This window comes from Crotalus tigris, unplaced genomic scaffold, assembly GCF_016545835.1.
Source record: "Crotalus tigris isolate CLP2741 ecotype Arizona unplaced genomic scaffold, ASM1654583v1 scf7180000019007.31208882:3723066, whole genome shotgun sequence".
NCBI classification, from domain to species: Eukaryota; Metazoa; Chordata; class Lepidosauria; order Squamata; family Viperidae; genus Crotalus; species Crotalus tigris.
The window spans coordinates 3273589-3286959 of NW_024097321.1; the positions used below are offsets into that span (position 1 = coordinate 3273589).

The window sequence follows — 13371 nt, forward strand, 5'->3', positions numbered from 1 at the left end:
TTGTTGTTTTTTTAATCAAAATTTGGCACCATGACTTCATGGCTCTGCTGTGATCATGAGACTATAAGACCTGATCTTGACTAGGTGGCACATGACTCTAGGATGGGAATTGAAAATCTGAGACTTTCACAGTAAGAGAAGTTTGCAGCTATGTAAAGGTTTTCTTCTCCCCAACTGTTCAGTAAGCAAGAGTAAAAACCAAGCAGGTTAGTTCAGAATGAGCTCTAAACTTCTATACTTTTCTTAATGTGAAAGAGAAATCAAAATATGTCACTAAACTCCTCAAAATAACAATGATTTTCCACATTGCAACTATGTTGTCTTCACCAGCAGCAAAAATGATGAAAAACAGGCAAATCTAGGTAAACTGGCTAATAATCAAGATAAGCCCAGACTGACATCCCCATTATTTTCAGGAGATTGTAAGCAAAAATAGGGTTGCAGCAGATATCTCGCTGCCCTTTCAGGATTATAGAAAAAACGTCATTTTCTTCTTCTCTGAATCAAATAATGCAGTTCTAGTTTCCTCTTTTAGATCTGGCTGGAATCGTGGAAATGGTATTTTTAAAATCATCAGGGAAAAAACTCAATAAACAATGCTGAGAGGGCAAATGCTGAGAAAGAAGTGGTGGCAAGGGCTCAGTGTTGGGATTCAGATTTGTGAACAACCGGTTCTCTGTGTGGATGCCGCTTCCAGAAGTCCATTCTGGGCCTGGGCAATAAAAAATTAGCTACCGATTCTGCTGAAGTGGTGCGAACTGGCTGAATCCCACCACTGCAAGGGCTGGAGAGTGACTAGTGGGAAAGGTGCTTGCTTTCAGATTGTATGGGCCTTGATGCTCTGATAGGATAATGTTGGATTAAAGAGGTATAGTGGCATGGCTGAACCCATAGGGTAGAAAGGAGACCTTTTTTATATATCTGGAGTTCAGGTGTACATATTAAAGAAAAAGATGCATTGTCAATGCAGAAAAATTATACCTGTGCTTACGTATATCTACCATTACATGGGGGAAGTTGCAGGAAGCAAGAGGATAGGAAGTCAAGATGATCATTGCATATATATCCCAGGATATTATATTTGAGCATGAGTCACATTGAGCATGTATTACATCCCCATCCATTCCATCTGTAATTATTCCCCACTTTAAATGCAATCCATTATTCCCTAACCTTGTCCTCATCTTCTGCAGATGTTCCTAAACATATTCAGGTATTATTTTCTTCTTTCCTAAGAAATAAAATGTCGTTTAAGAAAATCAGTATCCACAAATACCTCTGACTATAATGTCACAAATGCCATTACTTTTAGCAATATTGGAAGTGAAGAGAGAGTTCTGTGGGTCTTTTTTTTTTTTACAGCTAAAGTAGGAGAAGCTGCTTAAAGCTTATTGCAAACTGTTATTTTGCTGTTTTCAAAATGTCAGCTCCATTTTCTTTGCAATAAAATAAAGAACAGGGACATAACATGTAACATTCTACAAGAAACAAACAAGCCAAAATAAATGGCATAATAAAAAAAAGTTTGCACATGGACACAATTAGAGCTTTGGCCCATGTGTCCATTGCATATTGAAAAAAACTGCGTACATGAAGGTCCAAGAGACTTCTGAAGTTAATTTGCAAAAAAAAAAAAAATCAAGGTCATTGAGAAACGCTCTCTATTATCAGTTGCAAACAATAATTGTTGATTACCTAAAAATCAAACCAAAGTAAAATTATATATCCTCGTAAAGGTAAGAAAATGAAAAAAAAATCAGGCCGCAGGTAGAGAGGTGGTGTGATTACAGATAAGGAAATCTGCCCTGGCAAATCATCATACTGGAACATGTTAGAGAACCGACTTCTTCGTAAGCAGCCTTTTGAATGAATCAATCACTTTTCACTAAATGGACTGTCAAAAGCTGCTTTTAGTGGGAATGAGTGTTCATGCTACTTGTATGATCCAAGGTTTCATCATTGCAGGATCTATAGATCACTACATGCAAAGTGTCCTTAGAATGCTGTTTTTTCTGTCTCCCAACAAAAAAGTAAACAAAAGGATTGAGGCCGCTGTTGATTAAATTAAGCAAAAAAAAGCTATGAAGGATGGTCCAGTTTAACTCCATTGTTGGCTGCATGTATTGCATCAGACATAGGATCTTGTAAGGTAAAGCCAAGATAAGAAACAGAATGACTGTGATAAGAACAGTACGATAAAACCGAGCTGGAGATTTTGACTGTGGGTATCTAGATAATTTGATAAACAGGCTGAAGCTACAAAAGACCATAACTGGCAAAAATAGCATTAAAACGATGACAATGAATATATTTGCCAGATGTGAAGACCTGGAAGACGTGTATTCCTGCCAACATATATAGTCTAGTCCCACCATGATGCAGGAGAGGCCCCACAGGACCGCACATAGTATGGTGGAAAGATGCTTTGGCCGATTAAAACGATAGCAGAAAGGGAAATAAGTGCCCACATACCTCTCCACGCTAATTGCTGTCAACAGGAAAAAACTGGTATTGAATCCCAAAAAAGTCAAAATATTAAATACCAAATAGAAATTCGAGTCCAAAAGACTGTCTTTCCACGTAACTAGATGAATAACAAAGTATGCGATGTGACAGAAGAGGACAGTGAAATCAGCAATGGCTAAATTTAGCACATATACTGTGTATTTAGTCTTTTTGATTCTACAACAGAGAAACCAGAAGATAGCTCCATTGCTGAAAAGTCCCAAAGCGAGGATGGGTAGAGTAACATATAACAATATTATCAGACTGTCAGCTTCTCGGAATAAATCTTGGGTCTCATTTATCTTGGCTTCATGAACAGTAGGAACGGCCTCTGTGATCAAGACATGTATGGAGTGGCCAGTATTCTTCTCTTCCCTGTAAAAATAGGAAGAACCCCACAATTATTAAGACTGTCGAACTTTGTATTGCAAATAAAAGGATTTGGAAAGATCCATCTAACCAGAAAGGTTTCTGAGTCATTTCTCTCCTTGATTCCCTGTAACATTCATGTCAACAAGACATGAGTAGGTGTAGTGAAATATTTCCACACTTTAGCAGATAAATTGTTTGCGAAGTTTTTACTCAAGCAGTCTTTTTTCCTTAATATTAACAGCATATCAGTTCATCCCATCTACCTGCTCTTTTCTTCTTTTTGATTTCCAGTTTTAACAAGTTCCAAGAAATGTAATAGTTTGACCATGAGCCAATTTCAAGCTCTGCAGTAAGAAAACAGATTGCCTTATTTGTACCTTACTGTACTCCCTCCCTCCCTCCCTCCTTCCTCTGTGTCTGGGTGCAGCTATTGCAGCTGGCAACTGAATAAAGGGAAGGGTCACTCTGGCAAAACAAACTACAGCGCAATACTTTTGGCTCTTTGTGGCATCCACATGTGACCGGTATGTTTCTCTTTCCACCCTATTCCTTTTCCTGTTCTTTCTTAAACCGTAAGCCTGTGTGCATGGAATATCCTGTTTTGTTAACAATTCTCATCTCGGTTGTACTAAATGCATTTCTTTTCCTGAAATACACACGGGATAGAAAAAATTCCCACACATTTTCTTCTCTGAGTTCTCATTCTGTTTTACAGCTAATCTTTCAAGCAAGAAGAGAGTTGCAAACAGTCCTTATGAGCACAGTGAGGTGTTCTTAAACTGGTTACCTCTGTTTGCAAGGCACAACTGCTTCAGTTTGTTCTAAGCTGGAGTAAATAGACCGTGACCAGGAAGCCGATGGCCTTGGGTGTGCCACTCAAAACCAAGAGCTCTTTGCAGAAAAGTAGCTGGTAACTTGGGATTTCCTGAACTCTCTGAAACAAAAATCCAATAACCCATCTGGTTCAGAGACACCTTAACACTGTTGAAGGTGAACCTTCAGTGAATCCTCTATGAAATATTTGCAGGATCTGCCTGATCATGGAAGGCTAGTTCAGCGCAAGACAAATCTAGTGTTGTTTGGTGTTAAAAATAACTAACAAAATCCCACATCTAGTTGGATGTAGGTGATTGCAGCAGACCAGTGGTGGTGAACCTATGGCACGGGTACCAGAGGCGGCACTCAGAGCCCTCTCTGTGGGCACACATGTCGTCACCCCAGTCCTAGGCCTTCAGCTAGGTTTTATAAAACCTTTTTGCCATGTACAAAAAAAAACCCGCTTCAATCAATTAGTCAATTTCAACTTCTCGCGGGAAAAAAAAAGATCTTGCAAAGTTGGAATTGATTGACTGAAGTTTTTAGTCCCACCCAGTCTGCTGTTACCACTGCAGCCACACCCACCCAATGGGCCATGCCCATCCAATGGGCCACACCCACCCGGCACCCGACAATGCATAAGTGAGTTTTGGGTTGCAGTTTGGGCACTCAGTCTCTAAAAGGTTCGCCATCACTGCAATAGACACTATTCCCCTCCCCCCCTTGACTCATTTGTGACATGCAGATATGGCCACTTAGTTATTAAGAAGTCACCAACATGGTTGAATGTCCTGTTTTGGATTATATGTAATCTTTCTAGACATCTATAGTTTTCCAGATTTACTAGGTTTCAATGGAATCCCAAAGGTTTTTTTTTAGTAATGGTACCATTAATGTAAGCTTGCTCTTGAAAAAGTTGTAGAAATTTTCTCCTTCTCTAGAAATTGCCTATCTACCCATTTGATACAGGTTTGGCAAGGGCATTTCAGTCCTGCTCTTGCTGAAATATTTGCCTGATCTTCAAGGCTCAAATAGCAATCCCATCTGTCATAAAAATTCATGTGCTGTACTGAAATGTACATTATATTTCCCAGTAGGAGAGAGCTCTAGGTTTGATGGCAGGCATATGTGCCTTTGCTGTTCAGCCCAAAAAAGGGAAAAGATTCTTTCACTTCTGATTTTTTCAAAATCTTAGCTGAGGAATGTTTTAAGATGAGAAATCCATGACCCCAAAATTAAGGGCAATATTCAAAGATTTTGTAGGGATTCTAAAACTCCTAAATCTGGGATCTGCTTATCACAGGAGACTAATCTCTAAATTTGGAGTGACACTGGAAATTTAATAAAAGGAGTAAAAGCATTGCAGAAGGAAAAAGAAGGAAAATTAAGAAAACACATTTAGGGAACATACTTAGTAGCTGGAGTACTGCCTACATCTGCAGAGAACATATTTCCCAACATTCCTAACAAGTCTTTTTAATTTCAAAACTTAGTTCGTAAATCCATATCCATAATTCTAATGCAATTCTGTTGGTAAATTAGAAAGACTAATATTGCACTGAGTTATGTAGGTGGGGCAAATCTTTATGCTACTAGTCCTTTGATTACTTAACATGGATGTTCAGAGACAGAGCATCCCTGGAATCTCTCAACAGGGTTGAGAAAGACCTTCACTAAATTCCTCAAGAACTCCTGCCAGGAACTCTGGAATATCAAAGGCGTTGAAACCCACCTTGTTCCCCAAAAGTGCTTCTGAAGCTTGGAGTCAACTTTAGTCTCTTCCCTGGCCCTTTTCACCAGCCAAATGAAGCAAGGTTCCAAGTGCAGAGTAAGATCATAGACACCTCTGTCTATACAGTACTTCCATAGGGTCAACAACTTCCCAGAAAACATCAGAAGGCAATTGATTCAGTGGCTCTTTTTACCAGGTTCAAAACTGCATGCGGGGTTTCTAATGGCAGAATAGAGGCCAAGTTCTATAAACAGATGTAATGGGTAGGATGGTGGGGAAAGGATAGGCATGTATGCATGCACATACTTACAACTACTTCTACAAACTAAAATTATATTTATAGTTTACAGTATTTCTTGTGGAAATAATTAAGGCTTAGTTCTACTATACAGTTCTACTATACCAGGGGTAGGCAACCTTGGCTCTTTTATGACTCCTGGACTTCAGCTCCCAGAATTCCTGAGCCAAGTCCACGAGTCATAAAAGAGCCAAGGTTGCCTACCCCTGTACTTTACTATTGGTTAAACAAGCCAACTGTTTTCAAACAGTTCTTAACTATCTTAACTTGTTCCCTCTCTTTAATTATTGTTTTGGTATTCTACCTCTTTATCTAGTGATCTGACTTTGGCATTAGCTTTTAGACAAGAGAAGAGCAGGGAAAGAGGAAAAAATAACTTTTTCCTGAGCTGCTTAGAATTCTAGCATCTTAGTTCAAGCTTTTTCCTGTTGACTCCTGGTCTGGCTTTCTAAATTACTTTCTGATGAAAAGGATCACAGAATAAGAAAATGGTTGAAGAACTTGATGGTCTTTGTTTCAGGTTTCCACTCAGCCTTGGGGCCCATTGGGTGCCTGGGGACTAGTCTGTTCCTTTCTTAGCCTCATCTCACCTCACATGTCTTTTTGCTGTGAGAATGAAATGTGGAAAGCCTCATGTAAGTCAGCTTTTATGTTCATTAAAAAAGGTAGGACATATGTGCAATAAATAATTGATAAACATATTTGGGATGTGAATGCATGCATATACAGATTTCTGAAGTGCAATTTAAGAAAAGTGAAAGAAATGAAATAACATTTTAAAAAAGCTAAAGGGCTCATGAGATGAGTTTATACATTCACTGTATTTCTTAGGCAATCCTGAAAAGGAAGGTAAAGCCTCCAGAGGACAAATTCATGCCAATATTCATCTTGCATGAAACAGCACATCGCTAGGCAAACACAGGTGCTGTCAGTATGTTAATGGGCATTTCGGGATTTCTCAAAATATATAACTGAAATTTGGAAGTGCTAGAGTTCTTTTTTTTTTTTGCACTAAGGCATACTTCGTTTTTCAGCCATAATTTGCTAAGTAAGCCAACATGGTTCAACATTATATATCACTAAGCCATAAACAGTGGTTAACACAACAAACAGCTAGATTCATATTACAATACAGTCTAATCCCAAATAACCCATATTATAGCTTCACTCAATGTGTGAACTGAGCTTCTGATTAAATTAGTATCTCTGGGAAACTGATTATTCCAGTTTGCCCCCAAAATAAGCTGCAGACATTGTTCCATTTTGTTATTCTCTTACATTTCCCATAATGGGTCATTCTGAATTTTTTTAAAAAAGTGAATCAATAAAGTAATAATTTCCCCAAAGGATATGCTCAGATGAATTAATTAGCTCCTTGTCCTCTAAGAAGAGAGAGGTCGAGGGAGAGAGGGAGAGAGAGAGAGAGAGAGAGAGAGAGAGAGAGAGAGAGAGAGAGTGAGTGAGTGAGGGGGGGATTCTTCTTTTCTTTCCAAAAAGAAGAAAATATGAGGTAAGACAGGCAGAATTTATGTAAATACTGAGGTGTGCATTTGAATAAGGATAGAATGAAGTGAGAGAATGTTATCCACAGTATGGGTACATGAACCATATACCAACAAGAATGAGAAAATCCTTAACTTATGAATGAAGAATAGCTATGGACAAGATACTGCAAAGAAATACTGTTCTATGGGCCATGATAAAATGAAAAGCCAAAATCCATAGAAGCAATGCTTTATGAAGCCAACTGAAGTGTTACAAAAAGGTAAAAATTTAGAGTTTCCAAAAATGTCTTCATCAGTCAATAATAATAATAATAATAATAATAATAATAATAATAATAATAAAGTTGGAAGGGACCTTGGAGGTCATCGAGTCCAACACCCTGCTCAGGCAGGAAACCCTACACCATTTCGGACAAATGGCTGTCCAGTGTCTTCTTAAAAACTTCCAGTGTTGGAGCATTCACCGCTTCTGGAGGCAGGTTGTTCCACTGGTTAATTGTTCTAACTGTCAGGAAGTTTCTTTTAAATTCTAGGTTGCTTCTCTCCTTGGTTAGTTTCCATCCGTTGCTTCTTGTCCTGCCTTCAGACGCCTTGGAGAATAGCTTGACTCCCTCTTTTTTGTGGCAGCCCCTGAGATATTGGAACACTGCTATCATGTCACCCCCCACCTTGTCCTTCTCTTCATTAAACTAGACATACCAAATTCCAGCAACCATTCCTCATATGTTTTAGCCTCCAGTCCCCTGATCATCTTTGTTGCTCTTATCTGTACTCTTTCAAGACAGTTAAAAACAGGCGAGAAAAGGAAATCAGAACAATTTTTTCTAATCATGGAGCTACACCAATGTAGATTCTTTGTGGGGCAAGATACCAATTAGATCTTAGCAGATACTGAATCTATTACACAAGGGTCTTTCCTAAACTATTCAGGTAGGAATAAACCAGTAATATTTTTAAGTCACCAGTTTTTGGAAATAAAGCTACCCCCAATATAGGGAGTTCTCAATCACATCTTGGAACCTTCAATCAATTTTATATTTTCTCATATCGCCAAAGCAGCGGATAGGTTGAACAATAAACACAATGAAAAGAAAAAGAGCTGAAATAATATATTTCTTATTTTGCACAATTGCCTCCTTCCTTATATTTTTTTCCTTTTATGCTTTGAAGAACTCACATTATCTGATGGTGTGGCATTCTTTCTTGACAGAAAAATAGATCTTCATAAATATAAGACATTATATTACAGGTTTCTGAAATTCTGTACTTGCTGTTTTGTTAATGCACACACCAATATAATAGGGAAGAAAAAAAAAGATAAATAACTGCAATAGCAGAAATACAGGAAGATTGTGCAAGAATAGAAAAATGTGTAAGAAGGTGGTGCAAGAACAGATCAAAGAGAGCATTTTCTGACAGGAATAAGTCAGGCTATACTTTGGACCCTAAAACACTTAATCATCAAATGAATATAATATTACTTACCCTTCATTATTTGGTGTAAAGTTCTGAAACATTTTTTTTCTAGAGAGTCAAGTGCCAACTTACGATCTTACCAAATGGTGACAGAAGGAAAATAAAGTTTAGCTAGCAGCAGAACGAAGACATTACTCACACATCTTTATCTGCTCACAATTTGACAAGTGGCCAGTGCTGGTCTTTATTTGTCAGTGCTCAGCAGAGCGAGTTTGGCAATGAAGAAAACTCATGAAACCATATGGGAAGAGGAAGAAACAAAACTCTATCTTTTTTCTCAAGCTAGTTCACATCTGGCACTTGCTGACTCACCCATGATAGCTTTTATGTGAACACTCTAGGTATCAGAAATATTATGCATGTATACTCCCTAGGTATGTTTTGCATCAAGAATAATGGGCTAACACAGGGAATGGGATAATAATGGGAATAACAATAGAAAGGACTGAGAACTTAAATCTGAGTAAGATCTATAGGACTGACTATTTTTTTCACATGATATACTATAGAGAATTGCTTTCAGTAGTAGAGTAGGGTAGGGTAGGGTAGGGTAGGGTAGAGTAGAGTAGAGTAGAGTAGAGTAGAGTAGAGTAAAGTAGACTTTATTGGCCAAGTGTGATTGGACACACAAGGAATGTGTCTCTGGTGCATAAGCTCTCAGTGTACATACAAACAACAAAGTAATATCATATGTAATCTGCAGTGAGATACAGAAAATAAAAATATCAAAACTATTGGAAAGCATTTCACAAAGGCTGCCATCGGTGGTGCCATCTTGAGCCATATCTATTAATGGCCTTTTGAACTTGCAAATTAGTTCACTGCTGCAGCATTTACAGAGGATCAATCATAGTTATTCACAGGGAGGGGGTCATAAAAACTTCAAGATGGCAATCTTGACTGTGCAATTAAATATTGGCATTTTTACATGCATCATGCATGTGATACATGTAAAAAAAGATAACACAGCTTTAATTTTGCAGCTGTGGCCACCATCTCCAAATGTTAACCAGGTCCACCCATGGATGCTCCTGGGACCAGCAGTTCTGTTCCATCTTCTGATCCAAGGTAAAAAGCACCCAAAATTGATCAAACATTCTGAGTGAAAATGGGACAGAAAACTATATTAGTGGAAGAATGAGGTCTTCTCCATTCTTATTTTCTTTTTTCCACAGAGAATGGAAAATGGAGGAGAAAAGTGAAAGAGAAATCCTTATCAATTTCAATCACTTTCACTGACTTTTTTGAGCACGTATCTTATCATAGCTTATCTTTTTTGTTCTTTAAAAATTCTAGTGGAATGGTCTTCTTGGGGCCTGGGAAAGAGAATGACACCTTGTACAATATTGCAGGTTCAGAATCTCTGCACATTCCTCTTTTATGAGGGAAATAAGTAGTTATTGCTTGTCATGGACCAGGACTCATTTGAATCTGATTCTGAAGAAGCTGCTCCAGCTGAACCAGTGGAATGTCAACTTTAAAAGAAATTAAGACAGAATCAACTGAGGCTGATCAAATACATGAACCACCAGAACAGTTGGAGAAGTCAGAAGATGATGTACAGCATGTGTGTCAAATTCGCAACGTCACGTGACGTGTCACAACGTATTGTGACTTTTCCCCATTGCTGGCAATGGGATGGGATTGGTTTTGGTGTGACACATCTGGCCCGTGGGCTGGCAGTTTGACACCCCTGAATGTACAGTCTTCAAGTCATCAAGCGCAATGAGCAAGAGTGGAAGAGTAAAGGCACTTAATGTAGCACTTTATCAGGCAAGGAACTGACTACCTTAACTGAAGTTAAATGGTTGCAGATTCATTTAAGAGGGAATCCTGACCCACATTTTTCTCTTGGAAGAAACTGTCTGCTTTCTTTTGTTTGGTGTATCGTTCCTGTATATTCTGCTTGGACAAGAAACCTTTAAACTCTGACTTTTCAACAGGTTCATTAATCTGGTTTGATTCTTTCCATTTTGGATTGCATTTTGATTACTCTTCTGCATATTCCTGTGGAAAGTGAAATTACTTGGGCAAAGTTTATCTGCAAGAGACTCTGATTTGTGCTCTTTTGTTTGTTTGTCATTTATCTACTCAGCTTTGAATAAACTGCTACCATCATCTTGCCAACTCTACGTCATACCTCTCCCCATTTCATCAACACGTGGTTAGCAAAAGAATTAAGGGATCTTGTCTCTAAAGAATTTAGAAATAAATGGTTAAAATAAATGTACAATATTCAACTGCAAAGAATTCTTCAATCTAATCTCCTTTCCCCTTTTCAATTTGTTTAATGAGGTTGTAAACTTTAGTTTTCATGGCTATAAGGCACTGAGAGGACTTGTCATTTGACTTGTCAATTCTTCCTTGACAATGAAAACTGGTTTTTCTGTGTTGCAGCTCACCCACTGGAAACAGCTAAACCAGTTTGTTCATGTGTGCCTTTGAGGTAGTTTTTGACTCTCAGTGGCTGTTTGCACTAGTCCCTGCAGATTTCGTGATAAGATTTTTCAGAAGTGGTTTGTCATTGTCTTCTTCCTATAGATGAAGAAGACTGACTGGCCCAAGGTCACCCAGCTAATTTCGTGTCTAGACTAGAACTCAGCCTCCTTGTTTCTCACCTGATGTCTTAGCTATTAAACTATCTCTAAACCAGTTGCCAGTATCTTATATATACCCCGTCAACTAATAATGATGAATTTACAAATGTTATTATTCAGATGTTGCTCAACTTAGTCAACAAGAGCAACTGATGGGGACATCAGGATTCATCTTTTGTTGTTCCTACTTCGCGGTCCATGCTATTTCACTCCCCAGGATCATTATCAGACAGGGAGGAAGGATCTCCAGACTTTTTAAAGCCTTTCAACATTCAATTGAATTATACTTTTCGTTGAAACCTATTGAGTTTTTCACAGGTTGTATTTGAGTGACATTTATTCTTGGATTCTTCATACTTATAAAATAAGCAGTTCCTATAATAAGCACCAATGAACCCATGATTAAAGTACAAAAGGCGTCCCAAACTATACATATATTTTATGTAGAGGTTTAAGCAATGCTTTATAAATTTGTGCCAGAACAACTGATAATTCAAAAATTTATACCAAGGAACATGCAGTAGTTCATTATAGAGTTTCAAATGTATTCCAGGGATGAATTGCCTTTAGATGATCATTTCTGTGTTTAATGAACTGAGAAATGAGCTCATTCACCAAGACATCACAGATAATTTAGCTGAATTATTTCAATGGTGTGTAACTATAGTAAGTTGGAGCAGCTGAGATGCATGGTGGGTGGGTGGGAAGAGATTTTATATCTCCTGTGCTCATTCTCTTTTCCCACCAATTTTGTATGATTTCTATGGTTGAACCTCTGAAGCTTTCTTAGTTACAAACTACCAAAGATGTTCCCTTGATTAATTTATTTGTGTTTTAAACTGCTTTAGATATATAATTCTTGCAGATTATTGTATAGTAATAAAAGCATTCACAGTGCAACAATAAACAAAAATTGTGAATATCATGCATAATTATAGTTTATGCCTGTAGCCAGTGCTTTTTTTCTAAAAAAAAAAAAAAAAGTGCGGGAACTCACACACACGTCATACAATTTGCTTTGCCTACCCTACAAGGTTCCATCCCAAAAAGGTGCCGGAACTCTGTTCTGGGCATTCTATGACAGGGCTTTTCAACCTTTTCACCCATTGTACCACTTTTAAGACATGGCAACATCCGAGTATCGCCAGTCGCCTAGCAAGGTATTAAAAACTTGATGACACCCCCCCCAAAAAGGAAAAAAAGTGATGAAGTACAGGTAGTCCTCGACTTACAATAGTTCGGTTAGTGACTGTTCGAAGTTACAATGGCACTGAAAAAAATGCCCCCCAAGCCACAGCTGAGCAAGACTCCTGCCTGCCCATCCAGAGGTTTTCATTGTTGTGAGCATTTCTTTTGAGGATTGGCAGCGGGGGTGGGGTGGGGGGTGTTTGATTTTTATTCCCCCCGTCAGCAGATTTTGGTCACTTGACATGATCCTGGGACACTGTGACCGTCATAAATATGAATCAGTTGCCAAGCATCTGAATGTAAATCACAAGACCCTGAAGATGCTGCAACATTCCAGCTGATTGGTGCTTCTGGGCTCAGCAGAGGTATCAGGATCAGTGCTGCTTTCCAACTGATTGGTGCTTCTTCTGGGCTCAGCATAAGCGCCAGGATCAGCGCTGAGCTCCAGCTGGAGCTTGGCGCTGATCCTGGTGCTTCCACTGAGCCCTGACAGCCCTGAAGAAGCACCTATCAGCTGGAAAGTAGCATTGATCATGGAGCTTCTGCTGAGCCCTGACAGCCCGGCAGCTCCAGCCATCTCTCGCTCAGGCTTGTGTGGTGCTGCCATCGGTTCAGCTCATTCCCCCCCCCCACTACCACTTTTCTAGGATGGTCGCGTATCACCTGCCAGGTTCCAATGTACCACAGGTGGTACCTGTACCACTGGTTGAAAAGCTCTGTTCTATGAGAAAAAAAGCCCTGCCTCTAGCAATTTAAGGTACTTTGTACTATCTTGCTCTGCTAAACTTTGTTTCACAAATCAGCTACAAAGTATCATACATATGAAATCAAGAATCTTGTAGACTTTTGTCATCAACTGCATCTGCACTTGCTTTTTGTCAA

The 13371-nt window shown here is 38.8% G+C and overlaps 1 protein-coding gene and 1 long non-coding RNA gene across 2 annotated transcripts; one reads left to right on the forward strand and one right to left on the reverse strand.

Annotated features, from left to right (window-relative positions):
• Nucleotides 1–626: 626 nt before the first annotated feature.
• LOC120314834 (proto-oncogene Mas-like) lies at nucleotides 627–9096 on the reverse strand. The gene is made up of 2 exons (XM_039358337.1): nucleotides 8714–9096; nucleotides 627–2880 (listed from the first exon to the last, which is right to left on the reverse strand). Exons 1-2 carry the CDS (start codon nucleotides 8743–8745, stop codon nucleotides 1911–1913), a joined length of 1002 nt encoding a protein of 333 aa, XP_039214271.1. The 5' UTR covers nucleotides 8746–9096; the 3' UTR covers nucleotides 627–1910.
• LOC120314835 lies at nucleotides 3324–12267 on the forward strand. The gene is made up of 3 exons (XR_005558538.1): nucleotides 3324–3401; nucleotides 9688–9772; nucleotides 9880–12267. It is a non-coding gene; the product is annotated as an uncharacterized LOC120314835 (long non-coding RNA).
• The last annotated feature ends 1104 nt before the right edge of the window (nucleotides 12268–13371 follow it).

Bases quoted from the DNA above. Each gene is read 5' to 3' on its own strand.
- LOC120314834 (XM_039358337.1), bottom strand. From the start codon at position 8,745: ATGTTTCAGAACTTTACACCAAATAATGAAGG. The intron at 2,881-8,713 runs GTAAGTAATATT...CTATTTTTACAG, and splicing joins TTTACACCAAATAATGAAGG to GGAAGAGAAGAATACTGGCC.